Source organism: Engraulis encrasicolus, chromosome 22 (genome assembly GCF_034702125.1).
Source record: "Engraulis encrasicolus isolate BLACKSEA-1 chromosome 22, IST_EnEncr_1.0, whole genome shotgun sequence".
NCBI lineage: Eukaryota > Metazoa > Chordata > Actinopteri > Clupeiformes > Engraulidae > Engraulis > Engraulis encrasicolus.
The window spans coordinates 9,591,134-9,613,239 of NC_085878.1; the positions used below are offsets into that span (position 1 = coordinate 9,591,134).

A 22,106-nucleotide genomic window follows, 5' to 3' on the forward strand; every position below is an offset into this window, starting at 1 on the left:
CCCTTATCTCGCTGAAAGGCGGGGCTGCAATTTAATTCCTGGTCCTCCAATCGCGTAACTCTGTTCACTGTATGGCTCTGGGCCTATCTGAGACAGATCATATCTGTCAAGTCTTACAGCTCGGACCACCACCAGACTCATATACCACCAGACTTTCACTAGATGAGGACATACAACCACAACACGTGTAGAGACTGGAGACTGGCTCTGACACAACCAAGCCAATCCCCCCAAACACACACACACACACACACACACACACACACACACACTCAGTCACTCACACACATCTATTCATCTTTTTTGATTAACCATGCATTACGTCACTTCACTTTTTGACCTTTGCAACTGTATCCACATTCAACAACCTGAAGAGGTGGTGAGGACGGCAGAAAAGATCATCAGATCACACCTACCAGCCCTTCAGGGCCTGCACACTTCACTGTTGGCAATTAGCTGAGGGCAATGAACATCAACGAAGATACACAAGTCATCCAGCACAGACTGTTCTCCCTTTACTACCAGGGAAGCGCTACCGCAACATGCTGTTCCGCACATACTATAAACAGTACTACAGAGAGACTTCTGACACTCCTGGACACTTTGTTGGTCACTTTGTCTTGGCTTCTAGTGCCACTCAGCTAAGGCACATGTGACACTGTGTGTGTGTGTGTGTGGGGGGGGGGGGGGTAGTGTGTGTGTGTGTGTGTGTGTGTGAGAGAGAGAGAGAGAGAGATAGAGAGAGAGAGAGAGAGAGAGAGAGAGAGAGAGAGAGAGAGAGAGAGAGAGAGAGAGAGAGACTGAGCTGCCTTGGCTAAATGTGGAGTGAACTATATTTAGTTAATTTATGTCTAAGTAGGCCTATGTGTGTGATGTCTTTTTGTATGTATGTGTAATGACACCTTAATTTGCACCTGGGATCAATAAATGATACTCTGCTAGGCTACTCTATCTTCAAGCAGAAAGTAACAGCTTCTTCCCACAAGCCATCAGACTCATCAACACACTGAAGAAAACCAAGGTCTCTGGATGATATTCCTGAACATTTCTTTCACCATGCCTCTGGCACTTTACTCTTTGCACACAGCATTACTTCACTTTCCACCAGATTGTACTGCTGCTGCTGCTGCTGTGTGTGTGTGTGTGTGTGTGTGTGTGTGTGTGTGTGTGTGTGTGTGTGTGTGTGTGTGTGTGTGTGTGTGTGTGTGTGTGTGTGTGTGTGTGTGTGTGTGTGTGTGTGTGTGTGTGTGTCCGGCGTAAGACACATAATTAAGTAGGACAAAAATGCATTAAAATGCATGAAATTGCAAGGAACGCTATACTCTTGGGGAAGACCCCTGTCTCCTTTTTCCTGTCACAGAGATGGTCACCACCTGTAGGCCTAGTATTAGTAGAGTATTGCCAATGTTTAGTTTAACTGCACATTGCAGACTGGTAAAACGCAATTGCAAACTTAAGTTAACTCTGTTACATAGGCCTAGATCTAGATCTTTGAAAATGAAGTAACAACTTCACAGAACGTGGATAACTAGCTTGCTGACTGAGCCACTGCTCAGAGAGATTCTAGAATGAGAGGGGACATATGGCGGCCATCTTGGTGACGCCTCCGGGGTGCTATTTCGCGATTAAGTAGACCAGATCTGAGAGTCAATGGGAAAAATGAATGGGGAAACTGAGTATAGGACGGAGGGGAACCCAGCGGTTGTGAAAACCATATGGTTGAAACGACCGTGAAAAACTGATCAATCTAGACTACTTGGTTGTGTCATACGAGTCAAAATAAAGCTTTTTGAGCCACTTTTCTCACGGTTTTTTTTGACAGAGCGCAGGCGCAGTAGTTCCATAACGGCACGAGAGCAACGGCTTTTCAAAACTGAGCATGTGCATAATTTCGCGTGCGCCGATGCAGCCAGATGATTGGATCACTGGCAACGCAGCTCAGCAGGCACATTGGCTCTTGTTACCAGAAAGGCGGGAGATGTGCGGGTAGACGCCATATTTGCGTTACGAATCTTCACCGTTAATTTCTATGTACCTGTTCTATCTCCTCTTACTAGAATATTTCTGCACTGCTTAAACATACGCAATTTCCTGTTGAAATCTCTACTTCCGCTCAGCCTCGCATTGGTCTTTCTTTCCCTCTGCTCCGCCGTGCGCCATCATGGGTCGTATGCACGCTCCCGGGTAAGATGTCATTTTTAGTGCGAATATCCTTGTATTTTCATCAAAGTCTAATTCAAAACACGCATATAGTGTTTGGAAGCCCTTATGTTCACAATACGTGCGTCTTATCCTCTTCGTGGCCTTATTAAACACGTCCAACATGTACCGTGAGCTAACACGATGGCCGCCCTCATAGCTCGTGCCATGTGAACAGCTCCACCACGCTAGAGTTTGAACATTCGCTCTCGTTGTGCATTTACGCCATCAGATGAATTTTAGTTTTGCTGAGTTTCTGAAACGCATGTAATGGATGTCGGCGACTGTCATTTAAACAGTTGGCATGATTTGCTATTGGCTTGAAGGAGGACAACACAGCGTTGTGATTTGGGGCTAATGCAAGCTAGTTATGGTACCATCCAAATCTCTGACATGATGCTAGCATACGGTGTAGCATACCTGGAAGTTGTACAGTTTCGGTCGCTAATCCATGATCATTTGTATGAAATGAGCGTTTTGGGTCGCTGGTCTATTGGGCTTGCTGGTCTCCTGTCACTATTGTCTACTTTCTGTGCGTTGATGCGACGCTTGAAGTTACACGGCTAGCGTGGTTGCATTGACCATAAACATTTCATGTACAGTCAAATAAGGATTTTTTTGTTCCCTCTTACAGAAAGGGCTTGTCCCAGTCTGCGCTCCCCTACAGGCGCAGTGTGCCAACTGTAAGTATAACTTTCCCTAAATTATATAGTCCTGCTTTGTTTTATTTTATGATCGAAATATCCTGTGTACTAACTGCTGATATTTTGTTCTCAGTGGCTTAAACTGACCTCCGATGATGTAAAGGAGCAGATCTTCAAATTGGCCAAGAAAGGTCTGACCCCCTCACAGATTGGTAAGTCTTCTTAATTGCAGTGTATGGTTTAACATGACAGACAGTATTGTTAACTTGTTGTGGTGATGCATGTAAGCAAGATGAGTGAAACTAATTCCAATATTCCATTTCATACGTGAAAGGCAATGAAGGCATAGGCTTCAGTTTACACTTGTTACGGATGCACATTTCATTGTCCCATTCGTAACACTAATAACCGAGGGTTCTGATGTGCTGGATAAATATTAGACTAGAGTGGCTGTCTGTATGCCAACGCGTTGATCCCCTTCGTACACTTGTTTGCCTGGAAATACAGTTACGCTGCTGAGGCTCATGGCTGTAGCTGTTTGTGATGGTTCATCTGATGTCTAGTTGTTTTCCCCTCCAAGCAAGGTCAGGGTGATCTAGCTGGCAAATCAATGTTCCTGGTATTGGCAAATCAAGATCTTAATGCAATATGCATCTTTATATGCCATAATTTCCATTTTTGTCTCATGCTCCATCCGAATGCAGCCAATGATTAATTTGAGAGGATCTGAATTTGCATGTATTTTGAGTACTGGTTGCACCAGTCAACGTGGCTATCCTGTGAGGTTGCTCTTGCAAGGCTCTGGCCGTGTGGCGTATGGAAGCTCAGCACTCCGGTGCGGTGATGTACAGTTCCGTTCCACGACGTTGTATAGCAAGCCGACTCCCCGGCCACTCGTGACTGGTGTGGAGAGGCCGTCCTGCATATTCCTACACCTTCCCAGAGCCCATGGGCAGTTACTGGGGAGGAAAACCATGCAGTGCACATAATCTTCATTAATCAGTTTTGTTGAACTTTTTTTGCTGTCTGGGTTATTTTATCTAATCTGTTTTCAACCCAACTGTTACGACACATAAATCAACATGTAAATATTTTTTGGGGTTGTCTATGACCTGTCGGAGGAGACCTGAATTGGCCAGAATAGAGAGACCGGAAGGGTTGAGAAATGACACTTACTAGACTCGTACCAGGGTCCCCAGGGGCATGCAAGCCCATATGGGGGGGTCTTGGTGCGCTATGTTAACGTGCCCCCTCAAATCAGTCTTAAGTAGATTTGATTTGTTAGCACTGTTGAACAGTCTGTATGGAACATGAGCTTTGCCTTGCTGCTCAATCATCCCACACACGCATCACCTCCTAACTGTCCAAGTCTAGTTTAAGACGCGTAGAAAAATCATGCACACTACGATGCCTTTTGCTGGCTGCACATTTAACCTTTGTCTCAATGCCTGTCCTTGCTCTCTCCAGGTGTGATCCTCAGGGATTCCCATGGTGTGGCCCAGGTGCGTTTTGTCACCGGCAACAAGATCCTGAGGATCCTGAAGTCCAAGGGTCTGGCCCCTGACCTGCCCGAGGATCTCTACCACCTGATCAAGAAGGCTGTCGCAGTCAGGAAGCACTTGGAGAGGAACAGGAAGGTGAGTGCGCTGCTGTCTGTGGCTGTTGTCGCTGTGTCGCAGCGTTGGTGATGGAGAAAAAAAAACAATAGTCTGATTATTTGCAATGAAAAATTGCAACACTTTCTGGTTGAAATGCTATTTTGGTCCAGAGTGTATTTTGGCTACTGGTTGCACCAGTCAACGTGGCTATCCTGTGAGGTTGCTCTTGCAAGGCTCTGGCCGTGTGGCGTATGGAAGCTCAGCACTTCCGTGCGGTGATGTACAGTTCCGTTCCACAACGTTGTATAGCAAGCCGACTCCCCGGCCACTCGTGACTGGTGTGGAGAGGCCGTCCTGCATATTCCTACACCTTCCCAGAGCCCATGGGCAGTTACTGGGGAGGAAAACCATGCAGTGCACATATCTTCATTAATCAGTTTTGTTGTATTTTGGTAGCTTTTTTTGCTGTCAGGGTTATTGTATCAAACCTGTGTTTTCAACCTAACTGTTACAGCATCTACATGTGTGTTAGTAGAATGTTCTCAAATACAGAACTGTTTTTGGATCGTGTATTTGGTTTTCAGGAATTAGCTTGAAGGTCCTCTTTTTGTTTCTCCACTTAGGATAAGGATGCCAAGTTCCGTCTGATTCTCGTTGAGAGCAGAATCCACAGGCTTGCCCGTTACTACAAGACCAAGAGGGTGCTTCCTCCCAACTGGAAGTAGTACGTATTACTTTTCAACTCCCATGTATTTGGTCAGTGCTTATAGGTCCGCCATGGAAATCATGGCATATAAAGATGTGTCTTTGAACTTGAGAAATGCACATTTCATTGTCCCATTCTTAACACTACATAAGAATTGAGATATTTCTGATGTGCTAGATAAACATTGGAGGTAAATTAGCAGCGTGGCTGTGTTTGTGCCAATGCTGCCAGTCCCCTTCGTACATTTGTTAACATGTTCAAGTTCACTGCTGTAGCTTTGTTGGCAGTTGTGTGTTTGGTGTCTGTATCTTCCTTTTCTGATACACTTGATGTCTAATGGCTGTTTTCCTTCTGTTTACAGCGAGTCCTCAACAGCATCTGCTCTGGTGGCATAAACGCATCTTTTTTTTGCTAAAAAAATAAAAGGATATCTGTTGGACATACCTGGCAAAGATTCGTTATTACTGTTCTTACTAATGGGCTTGGGTGTTGGCAAGAGTAGTTTTCTGTCTTGATCCCAAATAGTAGGGTTGGAAAGGGGGGTCCACGCGCACCCCCCGGCTTTTTTTACGCCACCTGATTTTTTTGTATCTTTAGAGTGTCTACTTCCAGAATCTGCCAGGTGCCAAGCTGAAATAATGTCCCATGGCCTTCATTTTTAACCATTTAATGCACCTGACAGGAACCCAACAGATTGAAGCAATGACGGAGAATAGGTCATAACTTTTGAAGTAAACCACATACAGAGACAAATTAACACATTTTCCCATACAATATTGACCTGAGGAATGATTTTAAGTTGTTGTTTTTGACTTTTGACAACATTTAAACAGCATATTTGCTGAGAAACAGCAATAAAATGACCCAAAATATGTAGACACTCAACTATCTTTTCATTCTTTTGAGTTTTGTTGTGTCTTTTTCACCACCTGCTCTTCCTTTATCATTTGCAGTGTAAATGTGAGTATTATATCGCGTATTAAGCTGAAATTATGACCCCCAGTCTCCATTTTTGACCCTTTAATGCGCCTGACTGAAACCCGACAGACTGAAACAATGATACAGAATAGGTCATAACTTTTGAAGTAAACCACATACAGAGACAAATTAACACATTTACCCTCACAATATTAACCTGAGGAATGCTATTAAGTTGTTGTCTTTGACATTTCACAACATTTGAACAGCATCTTTGGTCATAATCGGCAATAAAATGGCCTAAAATATGTAGACACTCAAGTATCTTTTCATTCTTTCGAATTTTATTGTCTTTTGTCCACCACCGGCTCCTCCTTTATCATTTGCAGTGTACATGTGACTATTATATTGGGTTTAGGCTGAAATAAGGACCCAGTCTCCATTTTTAACCCTTTAATGCGCCTGGAACAGATTGAAACAATGATACAGAATGGGTCATAACTTTTGAATTAAACTATATACAGACACAAATGAACACATTTTGATATACAATACTAAACTGAAGAATGAAATTAAGTTGTTGATTTGACATTTGACAACATTTAAACTTATAACCCTGACCCTGTGGGTCAAAGACATAGTGTGGGTTGACTTTTGAAGTAAGCCGCAAAGAGAAGAAAAGCTAACCCATTTTCCATACAATACTGAACCAAGAAATGCAATGAAGCACTTGTTAAGGACTGTCATCAACGTTTAAACCGTGTTCCTGGACAAAAATAGCATTAAAATACCCAAAATGTGTAGAAAATAACCAGTCTTTTTTCATTCTTTCAAGTTTTATTGGGTGCTTCTCATTGCTCATTTAAAGTATACATTTGATTATGTTATTGAGTTTCAGATTGAAACAGTATCTCATTTTCAAAATATATCTTCCACTTAATAACCAACTAGCACCATCATCATTCAGAGGTTCAAGAAACAAAGGAGGCTTCTTTAACACTTATTAGCAAAACCTTCAAAAAATGTGAGGTAAAGGCACATCCCAAAAAGCAATTGCCGTGGGTGCAGGACATAAAAGAACACACAAGAAAAAAGGAAAGACTATCCGCACACCACAGAAGCTCCCTTGTTGTGATTTAACGTGTGAAAAGCTCACACAACGTCTCGACCTGTAAGGTCTTCGTCAGGTGTCTCACGACAAGGGAGCATCTGTGGTGTGCGTATATTCTTTCCTTTTTCTTATTGCAAAACCTCCACATGTAATTTGTAACATGAAGATGTGTCTTTCACCTTTTTCTGCAGACATAGACTGTTTGGCTTGTTATGCCAAATGTACAGGACAGAGAAACATGCCAGTGTAAAACACACTCATGGCTGACAAACTTTACAAATCTGGTCACTTGGATCAAGAATGACAGTTTAATTTCTATAGATTGTATGGCTTTTTTAAAAGGCAGTTTTTGTCCAGAAGCACATTTAAAAGTTGATAAAAGGCCAAAAATTGTTCATTGCATTCCTTGGGTCAGTATTGTATGGGAAAATTGGTTACCTTTTCTCTGTACTGTGGTTTATTTCAAAGGTTAACCTCCATTGAAAGAAAGAAAGTGAAAGCCCATTGGGAAACTCCAACTCCCATTGTCATTGTGACACAGCACTCCACAGCACACAAGTGAACACTGCACACAATGAAATTGCATTTATGCCTCACCCGTGCAAAGGGGCAGCCCTCAGTGGCACCCTTGGGGAGCAGTGCGGCGGGACGGGTCCATGCTCAGGGTACCTCAGTCATGGAGGAGGATGGGGGAGAGCACTGGTTGATTACCCCAACCAACCTGGCGGGTCGGGAGTCGAACCGGCAACCTTTGGGATACAAGTCTGACGCTCTAACTGCTTACCCACGACTGCCCAATTTACCCATGACTGCCCAATGAATTGTATCATTGTTGCAATCTGTTGGTTCCATTTAGGTCAATTGAAGGGTTACAAATGAACCCTGTGGGTCATTATTCCAGCTTAATACTCTTAATACACTTTTTAATGTAAATTATGAATGAAGAGCAGGTGTTGAAAAATAAATATAACCCGAAAGAATGAAAAGATAGGCCTACTTGAATGACCATTTCAAAGCCAATTATGACCAAAAATGCAGTTCAAATGTTGTCAAATGTCAAAGACAAGAACTTAATATCATTCATTGGGTCAACATTGTATGGGGAAATGTGTTTATCTCTCTGTATGATGTTTACATCCAAAGTTATGACCCATTCTGTATCATTGTATCAATCTGCCGGTTTCCAGTCAGGCGCATTAAAGGGTTAAAAATGGAGAATGTGGGTCATTATTTCAGCCTAAAACCTGATATAATAGTCACATTTACACTGCAAATGATAAAGGAATAGCAGGTGGTGGACAAAAAGACAATAATAATGAAAAGATACTTAAAAGTCTACAAATTTTAGGCCATTGTATTGCTGATTATTACCAAAGATGCTGTTCAAATGTTGTGAAATGTCAAAGACAACAGCTTAATAGCATTCCTCAGGTTAATATTGTGAGGGTAAATGTGTTAATGTGTCTCTGTATGTGGTTTACTTCAAAAGTTATGACCTATTCTGTATCATTGTTTCAGTCTGTCAGGTTTCAGTCAGGCGCATTAAAGGGTCAAAAATGGAGACTGGGGGTCATCATTTCGGCTTAATACGCGATATAATACTAACATTTACACTGCAAATGATAAAGGAGGAGCAGGTGGTGAAAAAGAGAACAAAACTCAAAAGAATGAAAAGATAGTTGAGTGTCTACATATTTTGAGTCATTTTATTGCTGTTTCTCAGCAAATATGCTGTTTAAATGTTGTCAAAAGTCAAAAACAACAACTTAAATTCATTCCTCAGGTCAATATTATATGGGGAAATGTGTTAATTTGTCTCTGTATGTAGTTTACTTCAAAAGTTATGACCTATTCTCTGTCATTGCTTCAATCTGTTGGGTTCCTGTCAGGTGCATTAAATGGTTAAAAAGGAAGGCCATGGGACATTATTTCAGCTTGGCACCTGGCAGATTCTGGAAGTAGACACTCTAAAGATACAAAAAAATCAGGTGGCGTAAAAAAAGCCGGGGGGTGCGCGTGGACCCCCCTTTCCAACCCTACTAAAAGGAAGTTAAGATGTCAAGCAGCCCACGCAGCCTGATGAGCATTGCAAGACTGGAATTTGTTTTTTTCTCATACCCATATACATATGGATATTAAATGTGCTGCTTTCCTCTGCATACAGGCTGGCAAGCAAGCACATTAGTATCTCTGGGAAGATTTTAACATTTAAAATGTACTTTTAAAAGCCATGGGGACATTTCAAATTCTGGGTTCAGCTGTTGGCTTCATCGATTTCTTTCTTTCTATGGTTGCGAGCAATAATTAATAGTTATATCATAGAGGTAGAACATTGGACTGTAGATAGATAGTATAGCCTTAATTTGATCCCAAGGGGGAGTTCGTTCTCACCCCACAGGGTGCAGTCACCGGCCACAGTGCAGGGCCTACAACACCAGTCAACGACAGGTCAGGTGACAAAGCAATGCAACAGTACTGGAAAACTCCCAACACAGCCTTCCGGCTTCTGTAGGTAAAGTTATGCAAATAAATGGAGCACACTCCCAATTTCAAAAAATAGTCTAAAATCAATATGAAGTGACTCATCAAGGACTAGACTTGGAAACGTCAGGCTAAATTGTACTTATCAAGTTAATGAAATATATTTTTACCCTCAATGGGAGTTTTTTACATTTTATAAATGACACTTCAAAAAAGCAAGCTTCCATCAATAGTTTAGTTTACATTTTTCAGTTGATGTCCTCTACCCCATGAAATCACACATTTTAAATCCCTGTGTCAAATGATCATTCATTGGAATAAAGTAGACATGCACAGGTGTTGGGTAGTGTGCAGGAGTAGCACAGTAAGTCCATTTTTAAAGTATAAAGCGCACGTAAAATATTAATTGCAGGTTTTTAACCGACGTATGAATGACTGTTCCATTTAGATAAGTCCACAATGGTTCAATATGATCCTCTGTTGGTATGATGGAAAGGCCAAAATATTAATACATTTCTTTGGGTATTAAGAATGTTTGCATTTTTTGGGAAGGTGAGAAGGTTTCTGTGGGTAATGGCAAAGAATGTGATTTCTGACATTTCATACAGTGTAACTGCACTCAAGAATGCTTTGGACTTGGGCCTCCGGGGTCACAAGCTAAGGCTTTGACCACTAGAACACTTAAGAGCCAGGCTCGGCGGTATGATGGTCAGTAGACAACTCTTCACAAATAGTTTGAGACGTTGGATGGCTTGTCATGATCAGTCCATCGGACGCAGACGGCAGACAAACTGTCAGCCCTATGTCCATGCAAGGGTCCCAAAGATGGGTGACCCTGGTACAAGGGACCTGATTAGTGGGAGATGTATAGACTGCTGTGCTCTCCTGATGGTGAAAATATGGTGGAAGATCTGTGAGGGACTCCTTACGTGTGGGGAGTGCAGAGTGCTTCCCAAAGTAGAGTGGAGTGCTTTATTGGCACTAAATACTGGTAGATGCAGTGAGGATTTTTTTGGAAGCAACACACATGTCCACAAAAGTAAAGATAAGTTAAACAGTATAGCTATATAATATATATATATTTATATATAAAATGTATAATCGATGATTTGCAGAGTTCAGTGCAGGATTCAGGTCTTCAAGTAGGAGCCAATGCAATTGTATGATCATCACTACGGTTGTGGATGTGCTCTGACCGTCACGCCAGCAGACCTGGTTCTTTGGTGTAGCCTTTGACATTCTGGAGGCCCAGATCCAAAGCATTCAATCTTAAATGAAAAGATAGGAACATATTAAATCAACCTCCTTTTCAGTGGCAGCACTAATCTTGGCAAAAAGTTGCTCTTCAAGATCAGAAATTTATTTTAGGCCTTAATTAGATCTATTAGGTATTTTTTCAAAGCTCATGTAATGTCTTTCAATTAATTAACTTGTCCCATACTGGCTTAGAATCAGCTCCTAATGATTTGGTAGATATTTAGCAGCCAGCACATTTGAATATTATCCTTGTACAGTGTCGATGGAAATGTTCACATTTAGCCATATTTTGACATATAGTTGAACCCCTTCTCCATTCATTTATTGTATTGCTCAGGTCTACTTACAAATAATGACTGCCAGGATTGCTGTGAAGAAGGGAGTGACGTCACATCTACATTCCAGCTCTATAAAGCACAAGGTTTTATGCAAATACTGTAGGTCCTTCTGTACACAACCCCCCTTGGGAGCCCGTTCCCCAGTTTGGGAACCACTGTGAATGCATAGGGTGGTGGTTCTCAACCTTTTTTGAACAAATGCAGTCTTCACCTCGATACAAGCCATCCAACACGTCTCAACACCACCTCATCATAAACCTGTCAACGCCCCCTTTAATATAAAAAATATAGGCGAATGCCCCCTATTGGCAACTTGCTTTCCCTATAGTAATGGTTACCATAAAGCATGTAATGGTCGACAACTACAGACTTGCAGTTGCAGACCAGAGGAAAATTAAACAGTTTCACAGGCATTTGAGGAAAATGGTCAATATGTAATAAGCATTGCCTAACTTTGTGTGTAAGCATCCGTGCGGATCAGAAATGTTCTGGATCTTCTGGAATATCAATGAAGGGTGTTCCGTAAAGCAGTGGTTCTTAACCTTTTTTACTTAACGCACCCCCTTTCCTGTGCCGAAGACAAGCCGCGCACCCCCAACACAAACTTGCACACGTGTATATGCACTTAAAAAAAATTAACTAAGTGATTAATTACAATGATTCTTGCTTGAGACATTAATCAATTATCCTGGTTCCTACCAGACCTCCGTGTGTGTGCTCTGGAAAGCTGTGCGGAACTACAGGTCGGGCAAGAGCCAGGCAATTAATCAATACCTCAATGACCTAAAATGGGAAACTTAACATGTTAGAATTTGGTCTTAATTTGGCCTAACTATAATGTTCACAACCTCAACACAAACAAAATTCCGTGCTCCCCCTGGAATCCCTGGTGCACCCCCAGGGGGTGCCCACACCCCAGGTTAAGAACCACTGCCGTAAAGGATAACTCAGGTGATTTCATGGTGTGCCAATTTTGGTAGCCTAATATCAGAGATGTCTCTAGACAAATTCAAGTGAAATAATCCTCATCTTTGAATGTCTAACAAAACTTAAGAACGTGTGGTTCAGAATTCACTGTAATGAATTTACTCCTATTATTTAGCCTACTTATTCTCGCCAGTTAAACTTGATGGATGTTCATCTGATTGGGGAGTGTGAAAACATATGGATTAGGGACTGAATTTGACGTGTGAAAATTAAGAAAACCACAATGGAGATGAAGTAGTGTTTGTGTTGTGTAGTCTTTACATGTTTTGTAGAAATTTCGGAAATAAGGCCTACATTAGCTATACAACCAAATGTTATTTTCAGGGGATGTAGTGAAGGTGGGGTCTGTTGTAAAGGTGGCCACCTTTAATGTAGGCCTAAAGTGCAGGGGGAAATCCGATTAGTGTTCATAGTACAGCCCTTAGAGGACTTAGTAAAAATTGAAGTGGCCCTTGGAAGGAACAAAGTTTCAACACCCCTTTTCTAAGACAATAGAAATTCTCATGAAGACAGTCACTGCAGTTGAATAACAATGCAGGAGCCCATCCTCACTGGTGGTAAAAAATGACTAAGTTGCATATCAACAGAAATGCCACGATGGATACTACATTGGGTCATTTTTAGGAGTCTTCAGGAGAGTAACGGGGCACTTGAGATTCTGCGTTTGTTCAGTGTCAGTGAGGTTGTGCGGTAAGTGCTAGGTCCCCTGCCCTTTCCAATAAAACTCCCATCTTCGCTGGTCACTGTGACGTCGGCTGAGAGCTTTGCCTTTTAACAGCTGCATATCTGTCTCAGAATACGAAAACACACGGCCGCATAAACGTTAAGTCCTTGTCAATAAGGATTTCATTTCTCCACAACCTGTCAGACAAGGCAATAAAGTAGCCTAACATCTCGTGGATGCTTTAGTGCAAAGAGGTTCAGGTTCACTTTACTGTTGCCGTTTCAATGTCAGTAGGGCCTACCTTCAGCACTTACTATATGTAACCATGAACATCATAGAATAGTAAATACATTTGTCATTGTGTTATGCCTGCAGTTGTGATGCCCACAGTTAAAATATATATTAATTGTAAAATCTAAGTTATTTACATATTAAATTATTTACTTATTATACCCATTATTATAGATCAAAATAGTACAGATTATCAATGATTATAATGAACGATTTAATATCAACCAGATAAACATTATGATATAATTAATAATTATACCCTGTATAATATAGTTGTAATTATAATATAATGTAATTATTATATATTATATAATTATACTCCAATTACACACCCTTGCAAGGTACATAGAGTGGTATACATTACTAAATAGAAGGTGTTCTATGTAGTTGTAGTTTTAATTACTCTTCAGACACTCAACCAATATATAGGCCTATTAATAATTTATCATTTACCATCCCCCACTTCTATTACGCATTTTGATACAATACTGATCAGATGTTGTGTAGACAAGGCAAAATGTGTTGAAAAGTCAGTGCAGATATTGTTGGGTCCACCAGTTATGCATCAATGTTGTAACCTGTTGAACCAATAGTGGCTCAGTTAGAGAGCTTAGATAGAGTTTACTCAGTTTCTTCGGTGTCTCCTTACCCTTCTTTCTCTTTTGCTTACTGGCACTTATTGGAATGTTGTGTATTTTGGTTGACTGTATGTTGAGTGGGGTGTGCCTGGAGATTGTGGAAAGAGACCAGCTGTGATGCACTAGTTTCACCACTAGAGGGCAGAAGCTGTATAATGTATACCTGAGAGAGATGAGCAAGTCCCCTTGTGATTCAAATCTTACATGGAAACATCATGTACAGGCTTGTAGGTGATTTAGAGTGACCTTTCTGTATCATTTGGGGACATATTCATGCAGAAAGGATGACATTCTCACAAGCTCATCATCAGCAATGGCAATAACGACACGCCTACACACTCAGGGACACACACGCGCACACAGACATGCACACACACACACACACATATGCATCACATTAATCAATAATGATGACACGTGCTGTTGCCAGTTGCCGTATTATTACTATAGCTGGCTGTGTTCCATTCGGAAACTTAACTGGCCTATTAAAGAGAAACAATCCCTCACTGCGGTAATTCATTTGCTGCTGGGACATGCAGGCAACACCAGCCAGTTGGATGCTGCTGATTTAATTGTTGAGGGGGAGGCACTTCTATTTAAAATGGAATGGAGACACATACATTATTAATCGAAAATCCTGCATGAAATGATAGCAGAAAATCGTAAAAGAGAGCGTTAATTCCTATAGGAATCTGCAGTATGCTTCTCAGGCTTTGGGCCTACAGCTTAGCATATAGGAAACAATTTCCCCCTCAGTTACTGCTCTTGATTTCGAAGGGATTGTCCAAGAATTGATGGGGAAAATCCCTTTGTTTGTTTGTGTGTGTGTGTGTGTGTGTGTGTGTGTGTGTGTGTGTGTGTGTGTGTGTGTGTGTGTGTGTGTGTGTGTGTGTGTGTGTGTGTGTCTGTGTCTGTGTCTGTGAATTTCTTTACTGCAGTGCCCAGTCAGCAAGCAGTGATTCAACTGTGGCCAGCCATACAGCAGCCGCCATACAGTACCTAGCGTTCTCCTAGGAGAGGAAGTTAACATTGAGTCACCTTGCCCTGCTGCATTGTCGGCTGCTGGCAGCGAGCAGGCAGCAATCAACGGCACTCACACTGCAGAGTAGAGAGGAGAGGAGCGGCACGGCACGACACAGCACTGAGCTGAGCCGAGCATCAATGTCCCCATGCAGTCACTGAAGGATGTGCCTCTGTGCGTCCCTGTCACCAGCTGTGGCCCAATGTATGCGAGACACGTAGCGAGACAGGTAATGACTAATAGGCAGAGTATACGGATTCTAATGCACAAAAGCAACTGACACAGTATGGTAGCGCATCACAGTGGCGTGCGTCAGTCAGGGATGTGCCTATGTGCAGAGGTGTCAATCCTGACCTCGGGGTGTATGTATTTAAAAAAGCTGCCATGTTTTTTTTTCTGTCTGTGTGTGCTCTTGACTCAGGGGATTTCACTGGTAAGCCGACCTTCCTCCTCGTGATACAGTATGTGTGCTTACTGAGATCAGTTGGCTTAGAGAAGGGGGAGATCTTATTGTGGGAGTGTTTTTTCTGAAACTAGGATATACTACCATGGATAACACAGATCATATATTATAATAACTGTAGGCCCTATTTGTATAGCACTATATCATACAATGCATGCAGCTCATATAGCCACACACTTCCTTAAATTTCACGTTTCAGTCAGAATAGCCTTTCTGTTTACAGCTGTTCCTTTGCCTGAAAAATTGGGCAGCAAAGTGAAAAATAGGTGTTATGACATAGACATGTGCACATACCCAGGGCCGCTGACAGCTTTTGTCAGGGCAAAGTAATCTGAAAGTCCACACCCCCATCAAATGCATAGAATGTAATGAAACAAGTGTTTTGTGCCCCCTTTCTTCCTGGGCCTGGGACAACTGACCCTTTTGTCCTGCCCTGTCGGCTACCCTTTGAATTTGTATGTTACATTGACAATATCTCAATCTGTGATCTGATTGGTTGCAGTTCTCCCCTGTAGGCAGTGTCATTATAAAGACTGACGTTTATCCCCGCCTCTGAGACCTCCCTATCTGTGCGACGTTTGCCAGACCATGCTATATATCAATGACCTATGTGCGAAAGCCAAGCAAGGGATTTACACCTCTGTTTATATTTGTACCTGTCAGTGAACATCGGAGATATGTTAAGACACTCCCTCTATGAGGCCTGATACAGCCTAACGCAAACAGTCAGTCATTGATACTGCAATGGACTACAATCAAGGGCTTTTTTCCACCAGGTGATAAGACTGATTAGTACAACCTAAAGACAGCCTGTGCTTGCTGTGAGCCTTTTTGCAGAACACTACTTTTCTTTTTATTTCCTGTTCTCTCTCACTTCTCTCTCTCTCTCTCTCACACACACACACACACACACACACACACACACACACACACACACACACACACACACACACACACACACACACACACACACACACACATGCACGCACAGGTAAAGTGGTCACTTGTCCCTGGCCCAGGGAGAGAGGGGGCCCAGAATAGGATCATCTATATATGTATATATATATAGAGAGAGAGACACACACACACACATTATTATAATGCAATATTGCTATCTTTTCCATTAATAGTTTGTCCGCTAATATTACTAGAAATCCATTAGTAGGCTAAGGTAGGTGTGTTGTGTCGCGAAAATATGTGTGTCGCGAAAATATTCCAAAAGGGGGTCCCCGCTGTAATAGTTTGGAGCCCTTTCGGATGACTCTGTCCTGGGTGTGGCCAAAGCTGTCAACGACCCTGCACACACACACACACACACACACACACACACACACACACACACACACACACACACACACACACACACACACACACACACACACACACACACACACACACACACACACACAGTATTAGTATTGTTTATTCATGGCAAAAACGCCAAGAATTTACGAGACCTAAGAAAGGGATTCACACTTCTATTCTGTTTGTATGTGCCTGCTGTGGGCATCCAAGATATGTCATTATACATCTACATAATAACTAGTTGATAAGTAGGCTACTATACACTCTAATGCAGAACATCCAGTCATTCAGCTGGGGTTATCACACAATAGTTCAGCTGCATGCCAATTTCCTGTTCATGTCTACACCTCTAATACTTTGTGCTGAAGAACTTTGCAAAGTCACTTGGCATCCCTCCCTGGTGCTACAGTCTTAAAGGGACGCCTCCTGGGACTATGCCCCAGTTGAGAACGCAAAATGTGGGCCATGACTGATGGCTGACAAAGGGACGCGATAAAGAGAGCCAGAGCCCCGAACAGGAGCAGGAGCAGGAGCATGCACATGTGTGCTTCCTGCTGTTGCCAGCCTTACTGCAGTTGCTGTGATAGTGAATAGCATATTAGACCATTGAAGGCAGTCCAGTGGGGGGTCGGACGGTCCTGGGCTTAACTTAACCCTATCCTTTAAAAAAACATTCCAATTACAGGAACACTGATTAAGAGAAAATGAGAGAGGGGAGGGGGTATTGTTCAATGGCTTGTGTATCCAGAAGAACCAGGGGTTGAGTAAAGAACACTAACCTGAAGAGAGGCCATAGTGAGTTTGTATTACAGTCTAGGCGTATAATAATATCCCAGTATGGTTGGGTTTTAATAATACATGACTTCTTTCACAATAGCTGCAGCGTTTGGAGAGCATAGAAATTGTTAACTCTGGCCCCCGTTAATACGTTCACGCAGGTTCATCTAATTTTCATGAGCAAACCGTATATTTTCTTAAAGGATTCCCTTCGTGGTTCTTCTTTGCCGCTTTCACTCTCTAAATTCTTTCTCATTGCCTCAGATTAACTGGGAATGTGCAAACACAAGAGACTTTATTTTACAATGCGTGTGACTCATTGATTAAATATTTATGTCGCTGTGAAGTGTTTGATGTAAGCAGTTTAGGAAAACTCTGTTGCGGCTGTGAACAAAGATGATGTAAAATACTTTTTGTCTTCTATAATTATTTGTCAAACTGCGTGCTTTCTAGTACAAGTTCTCGTTTGAGTTGGCAGGATTACGGATCTATGGTGCTCTTTTGACTAATGGACATAACCTTAATTCTCACATTTTGCACACACCTTTTCTCTTATATAGGCCTATTTTAGAACAGTAGCCCCTTAATGCGCGCCGTACCTCCAGTGGCACGCTGTAATAGTCATTGAAATGTAACTACCATAGCACTACAATACTATGACACAATACAGGCCCTTTAGTAATGCACCAAGACTTGGTCATTACCATACTGGTAACAACAAATGTATAAAGCCGCGTCTTAAGGGGTTAAAGTGTTATCTAAAACATGTTGTTAACGCTTTTAAATGGAATCTTCATCCACGTTTGGTCTTCCCTTTCTGGCACGGTCTTTGGCAGTGTGAAGAGATTGGGCACCATCCATTTTATTGAAAATATGGACTGATATGGTAAACTTGAGAGCAAGAAATAGCATTTGTGTAAAGACAAAAGTAAAGTCATGAAAAGATCAGTCCATTTCATGTACTGCCAAGACACTGCTATGTGTAACTAGACACTACGTAGGCCTATGTGTTACTATGTTTACTTGCGGCCTTTTTTCTCAACAGGAAAATCAAGAGATACTATAGTGCCCAAGAAAAAGTGTCACTTTTCATTTGTCAAATTCTGCAATCAATGCCTTTTGACTTGACTGAAGGGAAGTCAAGTCTTGGCCATATGATAACACCGTGGCAGTGTAAGCAGTCTGGAAAAAAGGCAGAGAAATTATCAATAGCCTCTACACTATCATTTCTGTCATAGAATTTCACTCATTGTCATGATGGCCCTTGCAAGGTTTTTTTTGCATCTCTCCCTATGCATGGCAATGTTCAGCTATGCTGTTTTATCGGCTTACTATATTAACAAAATGCCAACATTCCAATCAAATAATGTGACTGCACAAAACTATGCACACACAAGAAACAAATCTTTTCAGTTAATTAGTTCAATTAATTAGCACTTTTCTTAGCCATGTGAAACAAAGGATCACAGTGTAAACAGATAGGCCTCAATTGGGATTGGCAGAGTTATATAATAATTGTGGTGTTTGTATGAACGGGATATTTTTTGCCAAATGTCTTGTCCTTCTGGTGACCTTGGGCTCTCCATAAGAAAGCACTGAGTGTGTGAGTGCGTGCGTGTATGTGTGTGTGTGTGTGTGTCCGCGTGCGCGCGTACGTGCGTACATGTTGTTTGTAAGAGTGGGAGGGGTGTGGTGAAGCTGGCAAAAATCCCTATTCATGAAATTCCTAGAGAGTTAGGCAGTTTAACCTAGACACTTGGTTAATAATTCAGCAGTACAAAGATGCGCCCTCTGGGGACACCTGCACTTCCCATGTGTAAGTGGCAGTGGCAGGGTGCTCAAGGGGACACTTCAGCAGCGCCTGGTGTCAGACATCGGTCAAGAGACATGATATGACATGGAAATAACAAACAGCATACCTATTTCACAACACGTTTGATCCATTATGATTTTAATGTGTTGTTGTTTGTTGCTAGCAAATGCATACATGGAGCGAGACCGCATACTTTGTATGATTACGCATGGTTCAACTGCCATCCGATTGAAAGTCTCATGCGGGCTTAATCTCTTCCAATAGCGTCTGTAGTGGTTTCAATGTTTAACCTGCACGACACTGCGCAGTGCTTTGATGCCGCAGACGTTGTTTCTAAGACACAATTCAGACGGGACATGCTGGCACATCGACAAACCATGCAAAATATTACCGCAGTATGTGGCGTTACAGACAGTTCTTGAGATCTGCAGTTTGAGGCTGGTACCAAAGGAATGTTAAGCCTTTTAGCCTCCATCCTAAGGCTTGCATAGCGAAATCCCCCGCAGCCTCCATAGTACTTAGCTCGCGTATCACCCGCCAAGAAAGCAATAGCGTGTGCCAAATTGCATGCCCGTCACTTGTGACTTCACATTTTGCGCTAAGCGCTATCATCGCCCTGCTGTCCGTCCGCTCGCCCCTCATTTTTGTCGGCTTAGGAAGTGGGACAAAGACGCGCTGTACTTTCCTCCAAGTTTGCTCTTCCCCTTTAATGGCTGTGCAGCCCTAGTGGTGGCTACTGGACTGTAGGATTCCCTGGGAACTCTGCGGAGAGAAGAATGAAATAGCCTTCACTCCAAACCGGGATCATGGCGGCTCCGCTCGGGCGGGACACTTTACCTGATCACTGGTCGTATGGAGTATGCAGAGATGGCAGGGTATTCTTCATCAAGTAAGCTTGAGTTGTTTCATTAGCGGCGATTAATTGCCGAAACAGTCGCTATTCCCTATTGCACTTTCGTTTTTTATGGTTTCAGTAACAGGTGTTTTCTGTTTCAGTGACAAAACTCGGAGTACTACTTGGCTCCATCCCCGCACGGGAGAACCTGTCAACTCGGGACACATGATACGATCAGGTTAGTGAAATGCTTGTTGGTAATCTAAACGCTTACACAGTTCATTTGTCCTTCGCGTTACCCATTCTCCATCAACCCAATGTTTTTTGCTCCAAAATTGCTCAGACTGATGGTGGTGCATCATTGGTCAACACGGATGCTGCAGCTGAGCGCTTGGTGCTTAGGCTACAGTGTAAACTTGTGTTGTTACCCCTGCAGTGTGAAACCCTGCTCACAGACTACTTCTCTTTTGAACAGATTTGCCCAGGGGATGGGAAGAAGGATTCACCGATGAGGGAGCCAGCTACTTCATTAAGTAAGAAAGTGTCCTTCATCTGACGTTTAAAACTACTTCCGCACGAGCTGCTGGTCTCGCGCTGCACTAGTAGGCTACTCAGGGATATGTGGAATGCGGTGCGTGAGGTGAACACCGATTACATTGTTGTGGTCGAAACTCGAGTGGCTGTTTTTAGGGCAAAGAGATGAAGTTTAAAGAATTAGGTAATATTATCTCATGGAGTATTTCCTTGCTATACGGGTTTCCTCTGGGACGTTTGTGCTAACAACTGCAACAAAAACACTATTCTTTCTCAACGTGCAAAAACATGTAGCCTACATTTTGACACATGCCCGTGGCTTATTCCCCGCACAAATGTTTTTTTATGGTTTGGTGTGTGTGTGTGTGTGTGTGTGTGTGTGTGTGTGTGTGTGTGTGTGTGTGTGTGTGTGTGTGTGTGTGTGTGTGTGTGTGTGTGTGGTGGGAGTGTCATCATTTCATAGCCTACAACAGAGTCATAGGCAGTCCACTCTGATACAGTCACTAGTTGATGATGATGGATAACACCTGCTGTACTCCAACTCACAACTGAGAGAGCCATTGGCCCAGCTTTCCATTTACATTGATTTTTTTCAGCCATATGTTTCCTATGGAAATCCAAATGGTGGTGGTGGCCATATTTTCGGGAAAGCGGTGCTGTGAGTTGGATAGCGGCCCCATATCTTGATTGAATCAGAGCAAGGAGAAGGGTGGAGGGAGGGGGAGAGAGAGTCTGGCACAGCTGTAATAGCGCTGGCCATGTGTCAGGCCACTTTTTCCCCCTGCTCTCCTCCGCTGGCAATCCGTATTGATCTCCTGATACATTAGTTCCCGAAGCCCCACTGCCACCATGGCAGTCACCATCACCCTACCCGCCTACCTCATACCATTTACTCTGAGACCGAGGTGGTAGAATAGGAACACATCCCATGGCAGGACACTGTAGCAGAAGCTTAAATAGTTAGGATGAGAATACCATGACAGAGGTACCCTGAGCATGGTGCCGTCCCACCGCACTGCTTCCTTGGGCCGCCGATTAGGGGCTGCCCCCTTGCATGGGTGAGGCATAAATGCAATTCCGTTGTGAGTGCTGTGTCACAATGACAATGGGAGTTTCCCAGGTGGGCTTTGAAGTCAGTGGGAGAAAAGTTAACCTATGCCATAATATAGGCTACTACTGTTACTGCAACTGCTACTACTACTACTACTACTACTACTACTACTACCACTACTACTACTACCACCTACCTTCCTCCTGTAGTAAAGCCATTGCAATACACACACTCATATACAGTAAACGGTTGTTATAAATGAATAAAGAAGTGGAGAGTTGTGAATAAACAGCAGCATGGGACAGAGACCCATATATGGAACAGGGGTGCAGATACCAATTATTATTACCCAGCTCTATGCCTTTGTAATAGCAGGAAGAAAGGGCGCTGCCCACAGGACTGGACTAACCAACCTATTAAAATTCCACTCGCATGCTGCAGTGTCAGAGACCTTCATACTCAACCCCTAGCCTCA

The 22,106-nt window shown here is 42.7% G+C and overlaps 2 protein-coding genes and 3 non-coding genes across 13 annotated transcripts in view; all 5 read left to right on the forward strand.

The window, feature by feature from the left end:
- The first annotated feature begins 2,083 nt into the window (after nt 1–2,083).
- rps13 (ribosomal protein S13) lies at nt 2,084–5,586 on the forward strand. The gene is made up of 6 exons (XM_063188915.1): nt 2,084–2,184; nt 2,834–2,882; nt 2,977–3,055; nt 4,311–4,480; nt 5,065–5,165; nt 5,509–5,586. Exons 1-6 carry the CDS (start codon nt 2,162–2,164, stop codon nt 5,540–5,542), a joined length of 456 nt encoding a protein of 151 aa, XP_063044985.1. The 5' UTR covers nt 2,084–2,161; the 3' UTR covers nt 5,543–5,586.
- On the forward strand, nt 3,607–3,832 carry LOC134439405 (small nucleolar RNA SNORA73 family). Its single transcript, XR_010032752.1, has one exon. It is a non-coding gene; the product is annotated as a small nucleolar RNA SNORA73 family (small nucleolar RNA).
- LOC134439393 (small nucleolar RNA SNORA73 family) lies at nt 4,640–4,865 on the forward strand. Its single transcript, XR_010032740.1, has one exon. It is a non-coding gene; the product is annotated as a small nucleolar RNA SNORA73 family (small nucleolar RNA).
- LOC134439423 (small nucleolar RNA SNORA19) lies at nt 5,262–5,394 on the forward strand. Its single transcript, XR_010032766.1, has one exon. It is a non-coding gene; the product is annotated as a small nucleolar RNA SNORA19 (small nucleolar RNA).
- Nucleotides 5,587–19,433: 13,847 nt separating the features above from the next.
- plekha7b (pleckstrin homology domain containing, family A member 7b) overlaps nt 19,434–22,106 on the forward strand; it is a 201,267-nt gene continuing 198,594 nt past the window's right edge. For 2 of the 9 annotated variants that reach the window (XM_063188449.1, XM_063188452.1), the window contains exons 1-3: nt 19,434–20,100; nt 20,208–20,284; nt 20,522–20,579. In XM_063188449.1, coding sequence (XP_063044519.1) covers nt 20,018–20,100; nt 20,208–20,284; nt 20,522–20,579 — 218 coding nt within the window. In that variant the 5' untranslated portion in view covers nt 19,434–20,017. The remainder of the gene's footprint in view (nt 20,101–20,207; nt 20,285–20,521; nt 20,580–22,106) is intronic. The other 7 variants (XM_063188451.1, XM_063188454.1, XM_063188453.1 and 4 more) reach the window with 6 other exon arrangements.